The sequence below is a fragment of the Acipenser ruthenus genome, chromosome 16, assembly GCF_902713425.1.
Source record: "Acipenser ruthenus chromosome 16, fAciRut3.2 maternal haplotype, whole genome shotgun sequence".
Lineage (NCBI taxonomy): Eukaryota > Metazoa > Chordata > Actinopteri > Acipenseriformes > Acipenseridae > Acipenser > Acipenser ruthenus.
Genome location: NC_081204.1, coordinates 3177305 through 3185263, shown reverse-complemented (window position 1 = coordinate 3185263; position 7959 = coordinate 3177305). Strand labels below are relative to the sequence as shown.

At 37.4% G+C, this 7959-nt stretch overlaps 1 protein-coding gene across 2 annotated transcripts; it reads right to left on the bottom strand.

Moving 5' to 3' along the window:
• Nucleotides 1-238: 238 nt before the first annotated feature.
• LOC131697693 (sushi domain-containing protein 3-like) lies at nt 239-7655 on the bottom strand. 2 transcript variants are annotated; one of them, XM_058988425.1, is made up of 6 exons: nt 7547-7655; nt 6718-6825; nt 4743-4931; nt 1820-1967; nt 1403-1540; nt 239-1046 (listed from the first exon to the last, which is right to left on the bottom strand). In XM_058988425.1, the coding sequence occupies exons 1-6, from the start codon at nt 7596-7598 to the stop codon at nt 824-826; spliced, it is 858 nt and encodes a 285-aa protein (XP_058844408.1). In that variant the 5' UTR covers nt 7599-7655; the 3' UTR covers nt 239-823. The 2 variants fall into 2 exon arrangements, with proteins under 2 accessions (XP_058844408.1, XP_058844409.1); XM_058988426.1 differs by lacking the exon at nt 7547-7655 and adding an exon at nt 7300-7358.
• Between the last annotated feature and the right edge of the window lie 304 nt (nt 7656-7959).

The following is a 7959-nucleotide window of genomic DNA, read 5'->3' as shown; positions in this document are numbered from 1 at the left end:
ACAGAAGGAGTGCAAATAAGGGACACTTAAACATAAGAGCTGTATATTTGCAAAATGAAGCTTCCTGAGAAAGCTGTATTAACATTATCATCAATGAATCACCAAGTGCTTTCATTTAAATTGTACTACTTGACCAAATATAATTTGTACTATCCACTGGGTGGGCTGCTTTTTCCATACACAGAACCTGTTTCAGCCATGTAGCGTGGGCAAGTGTTTGCCATAGACAAAACATGTGGACGAGCATCGCACATTTATTGATGTAAATATTACAATCAACAGCTGAAAACATTTTCACTTTCCCAGTGTAAACCAGTCCAGAGTCCTGAAAGGCATAGGTTGGATACTTTTTACCTTGACTGCAGTTTTGTAAAAACAGGTAGAAGCCCATACTAATTACTTTACAAGTCAACTCCACTCATGGCTCTTTTAATGACCTTTTAGTCGCAGTTTTCAAGGGAATAGATTTGAGCATGTTAAGAGAAACAACCAGTTTTAATACAGTGCCTCAATATGGCTGTTTTTCCAAAAATGTTTTTTTTCAACTTCATTCCAACGACAGCACATGAAGACATTTATGTTCCACCTATAACCGAGAAGACAATCTAGTTCACAAAAAAGTCATTGACTGTGCATTGATCGATTGTGTTCTCATAAGAAACTTTCAAATGTTTCAAAAAAGCTCAACCTATTGGCTAACGGCGGTCTCTGCAGAGCAGAAGTGCAAACATCTCTTCTTAGTAAATCTCAGATTCATTAAGTCCAGCAAAAAAAAAAAAGAAATTGTTATTAAGGCACATGGAGGTCCGATTTGTGTCCCGTCTTATACAAAAAAGCCATGCAAGAGGTGCTCCTGTAGCCTGCCCTGTGGCTCTCGGCTGTGTTCATAAACTTCGGCCATGCGAGTCCCACTGACAGCTGAAACACTGCATTCCGGTAACCTGTACTTGCTTGGGATTTTATTCTTCTGTGGCTTAAAAACGACGGACAGGCGATGTTCACTGCAGCATGCTGGGATGGAGATGTTCTTGGAGTGCTCGTGGCACCTGCGGATAGCACAGTACAGAGGTTAATGCTTCCAGACTTATAATCACCATTATAAACCACTCACCGAGACATAAAAAACGACCTTTAAAATGATGTTGAAATGATGTTGCCTTAATAGCCTGCTCATATTATTATTTTTAACCAGGATGTTTTAGACCAATGTTTTGAACATGGTAAAGAAATGCTAAAGATTCGTAAAAGCACCGTTAAAACGTATGGAAACACCTTGTTTCATGCCTGTCTTTTCATGTATCTTCTATACAATTTACATATAACAAGACATATTGTTATAGTGCTGTGTATCATGAAGCTTGAGGAGAAAGCCTCTGTTCATTCTCAGTGGCTTACAGCTCACCTGCAGTAGCCCCGGTTGTCATACCCCGTGTTCCTCTGGTCTCCTGTCCTATTGCTGTTGTTGTTGTTTCGTCCTTTATGCCCATAGTAAGTATCCTCCAGCTCGTCACAGTCTGTCTGATACCACAGCTGCACCTCCCTGAAAAACAACACGCGCGGTCAGTTTAAACCAAAAAAAAGATCATTCAGTTTGGATTTTCCAAAGCAGATGTTTCCATTCTGTGACATTTCTCTCCTTTCCAGTATTTAAGGATGCACTTTTTTTAGTACCAAAGAACAACGGCTTAACACATTTTGATTGGCAGAAATACAAACCCATTCAGAAAATAATTAAATGCTGTTAAGTTAGATTGAGCCCCCCCCCCCCCACTCCTATAATATCAACAGTAGAAAAATAATAATTGTAGGGATAGTATACCTTTCAGTCCTCTTTCTGTCTCCCTTCTTAATGCACTTGATGAAACAGCAGGTTAGAAATGCCATAGACATCAGGAGAATTATAGCACAGCTAACAATGGAAGCAATCACTGCCACTTTGAATCCAAAATCCTCAAATATCAAAATAGCTGAAATAATAACAACAAAAATAGCAGTTAAATTGCGCGCAGTAGCTAGCCCTTCTGTGCATTCTAACTACTTTATCAGAAAACTGGCATGGTTGACCGCCCGCTTGGTTTACATTCTCGAAAGGTTGTTAACTCTAAGGTGACAACACTATGAGTATAAGGAATCAAGCAGTGATTATAAAGGGACAGCACCTTTTATTTCCAAATGGGCTTTTTGTCAAACTGATAACATATTTACAGGAAACGCCTACCAAACTATTATTTTCTACATGGGCTAGATAACAAGCTCCTTATAAACTGGAAGGAAAAACTGATTTTTAACTGACAAGCAGGGAAATATAAAACATGCAGATGACTAAGAAGCACTGTCCTTGATTTCGGTTAGCTGTTTCACCTAAAGCTGACTGATTGCACGGTGTATTGTTTTTGCAGTTTGGCTCCAAGAGCACCGGTTAGGAAGAGGTGTGCATGTTTCCTCTTTTTAACTTAACAGTTACCCTTTATTTTGGGTATTATGACTTAACTATTGAACTGATTCGAAACCATGCATTGAGGAACCGTTCAGTAAGATATCACTGTTATGCTGAAGCTTGTTAACCAATGCTTTACATAGTTCCTGTCTTAAATATGTGTTGGAGCAGGAAGCTACCAATATAGGTACACATCACACATACATAAAGAATACCAGCACAACATTTCAATTGCAGCCTAAAGCAGGTCTATTAAATATCCAATAACTATTCATAGACATGTAACTTAACTACAATACATGGGTAGTGTATCAATCAAGTACTTGTTTATGCCGTGCAAAATAAAGCATTGCCACTAAAGCAAACTTAACATGTGACAAATCTATTTGTGATAAATTCCTACTCATTTTTAATATGCTTTTTAAATAGTGCAATTTGAAAGCTTGCATTTCAGTTCCAGTAATCTTTTAATTGATGTTTTGAGCCCTGGAAATTCCCAAGGGATGAAAGTCAAGGGAAGAAATGAAACTGCTCATCGACTGATTCATTATTTAGTAATTAAGCGAGCACGGTCTTTGACGTGACAAACAATCAATCAGGCAGCCCAAACCGCTGGTTTATATAGTCAGGAATGCTTATCAGCCTATAATGTTGAACTATATTTCCTGAAATGCAGATTGGCTTTAAACTGGCTAATACAGAGTATGAACGCACAGGCCAACACAGATTAGTTTCCTCTTAGCAAAAACACACCTAGTGTGTGAATGAAGTAATGTAAACGCAGGGAAACATACAGGTAACACTTCAAGATAATGGCCACCATTTCATAATGAATTCCGACTGAATGCACTTCCTCTGAGTTCTGAAGTAATTCATTTTGAATTTAGTCCTGTTAATTCCTGTGAATATAGTTATCCATATTCACAAATGATGTTGATCACATTGTTATGAACTTTTATAAACAACAGTGATACTCTGGTATTGTATATTGTCAACTCACACACACAGAATTGGATAAAATATATGCTGTTCTATGTACCAATCTATTAATCTGAGGATGATGTATATGTGTGAGGTTTAATGTACTGATGTACAGCATGAAATATTTCTATAATGTCTATCTTTTTGCATTTCTGTAATTTACTAAACTGTGGAATGTGCTTGAGATTAATTTTTTTCATGTGATACTGTTAATATAATAACTTTTTTGATATAAGAAAACATTTTTTACAAAAAAAACCTATGGGCAACTCTTTAGAAGAGTACTATAGTGTATTTTATATTGGATACTGTCAGGGTTACCTTAGCTTGGTGTAGACAGGCTAGGGAGGGGCTGTTCTTATTCAGTTAAAAATAATCCTGTTTTTGTACTTGTTTCTGTAACTTCCGCTGGTGAAGAACAACACCACAAGGTTTGAACGCCCCCAGACACTCAGCATGCAAATAGCGCTCAGCCCCTGCGCTCCAATGTGCAGTACGAGCCCACGCACTCACAGAAACACATATTAAACAGATCCAGAGAGCACTGTGCAGGTTACATCTCTAGGAACAGGCTGGCATCTTCTAACCCTTCTGCACATTATTTGTTTTTGGTTTCGGTTTTTCTACACAGGTAGTGAATTGTCAGTTGTGGTGAGTTTGAGATAACAGGAAAGTGGCAACTGAGCAGATGCTGTAAACCTCGCCACGGTTTAGTTTGGTTTGACATTTTTAAGCGCAGAGTATTAATAAATATAGAGAGTAAATATAGAGCCTACTATACTTTACTATACATCAGGGACTGCAAGTGAAACATCCAAATGGATCCCATAAGTAGGGTTACTATACGACTCCATGTACACTAGGACAGTTTGGGGCAGTTCAGGCTTTTCAGCTCATATCGCAATGCATTCTGGTAAGTTTTACCTGTCTCAGGTACCTTTCACAGCAGGACTACACTTACCAGAATGCATTGGGGTATGAGTTGAAAAGCCTGAACTGTCCTAGTGTGCACGGAGTCATATGGTAACCCTGTCCATAAGCAATTAGTCAAAGTACTTTTGTAGGCACTTTGTGGTCTTGTTTAGTATCTTGCTCAACTTGGTATCTCCACCTGCAAAGTCCCATTGCAGAGTTATATATATATATATATATATATATATATATATATATATATATATATATACACAGACTGACTACATTTAAAGTATAATTCCCTCCTTACTTAATACAAAATACCAATAAATAGAGGGAGGGGTATCAAAATTGGACGTCTGTGAATACCAGTAGGATAGAAAAGGGATGGGAAGTGCTTCTTTGCCCTTACGTTTGCAGGTTGGCGTGCTCCCTGTCCACTGCGTGCTGTTGCTTTTCCAGACACACGAAATGAACCCGTCTCCCAGCAGCCTGTGCCTGGAGGAACACTGGAAGGAGATGACTGTGCCAATGCTGGTGCCGTTGCCCTCTGTTATCTGCATGCTGCCCAGTGATGGGGAAGTCACTGGACTGCACTGTCCTGGGAACAAGGAGAGAAATACAGCTTCCGCTCAAGCAATCTGATCATGCTGTCTAACCCTCGCAGTCCTGCGGGACTTCAAAGTTAACATATCCTGTCGGAAATCACATCGGAACCTCCTGGGTCCCATGAGGTAGGGTATAAATATATGTTAAAAAAAAAAAATGTTGTTCTGTTTTCATGTATACTCAATAAAGGAGTATATTCTTCAGCTCGACAAAAATAATTCAGGACTGAAAGAGTTAAAGTAAAGTCCTATTGTATTGTCCCATACCAGTGAAAGTTGTTCTTTCTTGCTCACTTTATTCTATCCTGTCCATTTCTGAGCAATCAATATATTCTGTGTGAATTACTAAACAGGGTAACATGCTTTAAAATGTTAAAGGACTGCCAGAACGTAGGAATGGAACATATCCAAAACCTGCACACAGTTTGGCACACTGGAGTCTAAGCACTCATGTTAGATTCGGGTTATTCGTTGGTTGAGCTTTTTATTTTAATTTTTACCTTATTATATTTTAATGAATGCAGATGTTAGCATACATATTTTAGATTAGATTTTGCTCAGATTACCCATATATTACCACTAGAGGCCACCTTTTTCCAGTTGGAAAGGTCGTGACAAGTGAAATGTTTGAAAATAGCAACATTAATTTGAGGTAGGCTATAATGAGACTAACCTTCACACTTGAACATTGGAGGGCATTCTCCACTAGAGGAAATGATCACATTTCATATATTTAAGATATCATCTGCCTGTGTTGCTGAAACAGTTAAAAGGGATCTTTTTATGACAAAAAATATTGGTTATATATATATATACACAGTGCAGTATATATACAGTGCAGAGGAAGAATGTAGTAGCACACACCAAGCAATTCTATTTTAGTTTAAAACCAAACATGATTGAGCAACCCAGAAGACAGCAGCCTGTGTTCACAGATGAAGTAATGTTGTAAACTCCAAAGGACCGTCATTTACTGAATCAAGATGACTAATGAATAGTTAAAAAAACGTAATAAAATAAAAAAATAAAAATAATCAATAAGCTACATAATATTTAGTCTTATAGAACTACATCAGTTCATAACAGTACCTAAAAGGAACTGCATTTCTCTCTTCTGAAGCTTCCTCTTGCACTTTTTGTCTCATGTCCAGAACTGGATACATTATTATTGTCAGATGTATGTTAATTGTCTTTATATTGTTACTCGCTGTATCTGCATCTTAATATTATTAACTTAAAAACAGGAAAATAACTCATTTTTACAATAGCAAATTCAGAAAATATACCAATGATCGTGTCCTTCTGTATCATCCAGAATATTTTTCTTCTAATTTAAAATTAAGAATCATGTTACATTTTTTTTAAAGAAAAGGGGCAACCATAACGTTTATGTATAGAACACACACATACAGTAACCGGCAACACCAATCACGTAACCTATGTAAGTTAAGCAGTACTGGTTGTTCAGTCGACTGAGACTATACATTATGGGTTACTGTACATACTGTAGTACTGCCTGGTAGAGATTCAGGGAAACTTTCAAAGAACGTATTCATTCTCAGAGAATAAATCAATTAAAAACATCAATACAAATAGCAGTGTAACGTTAATGTATAATGCTGCTGAGCTGGTTTAAGCACACATCGTAATAATCATGTGTGTCTTTGTACGTCAGATGATAAAGCAAATGTTATTCTTTGCATTAATGGCGTCCAAAAAACATTTAAATTGAGCAGCAATAGCAGGAACTTGAAGAATTGCCATCCAATCTCGCCTTACCTGTGTGAACGTGGGCACGATTCCCATCTTCGGGAGCCAACATTGTCCTTGAAATATCAAACACAGAAGCAGTTGCTGTAGACATATCCAGTTCTGCAATACCAAGACCTGAATATAAATATAAATTTATCAAATAAATACACAAGATGACGAGATGCAGCCGTGTGTTTCCCTTCGCGGTGTATTTATTGACAGGTCTGGGCTCTGCTTTCTTTAAGGGGTTTAATGATGCCTCAAGCCTCTTTGGATTTCATAATAAACCTGAAAGAGGCATACAGTCCCAGACGAACCTCCCCGGTTTGCACGCTGTTCACTAAACTGTGACAGTCAATGTGCAGTTATTAAACTAACTCGGTTTCTGAAATAAGGCGGAGAAATAATTACAAGGGCACGCTTCCCCCTTTCAGTTTCAGTTGCTCCACCTCCAGTTTTTCATCCTTTAAAAAAAAAATCTGTTTTACTTTTCCGTCTGCACATGTAAACCACTTCCTAGTCTTATTCATCGTTTTCTACAACTGAATAAGCCGAAGCTTTCCATCAGCATGCATGGCGTACGATTTGCGTTAAATGTTACAAACTTACTGTTTTATCAAGTCATTGAGCAGCTTTGAAATGTCAGCTTAAACAGCCACTTATGAAAAATAACGAGTCAAAACATTTTGAAAAGAAAAAATGGGGAAAAAATCAGAAATATCCTAAAAATAAATACATAAATAAATAAATAAATAAAATAAATAAAAGAAATAAAAGAAATAAAGAAATTTGCAGCGCTGAAATTGCCAGTGCGCAGCATTCATTGTCATGCAAGTACTTTAATTATAAAACGCACCTGGCAGAAATAAGCATCTTGGAAGCAGACATTTCACTGAAGGCAGGATCATTCAAGAGCAAAATAATGATGCTCATGCAATACATTTTCACAGGGCGCTCTAGCAGTAGCAATAATGAGCGAGTTTAGGCAGTCTAGTAATCCAGACACCTGAGACAGCTGAACAGCTCATATTTATGCAGTTTTTTTTTTTTTGATGGCTGATCATTGCATCCTGTCAACATAACAAAACTACTATTGTACATATTCAACTTCATTGCTTTCCTCAATCAAAATTGCATAATAACTGCATTCAACTGGGGAGCATTGCTTATGAAAATGCATTATGGTTAATTGCACCAACAGGATATGCAAAACACCAATCTGCTGTATTGAAGTTATAGTTTCAGTTGCTTGACCATTTTTTTTTTTTT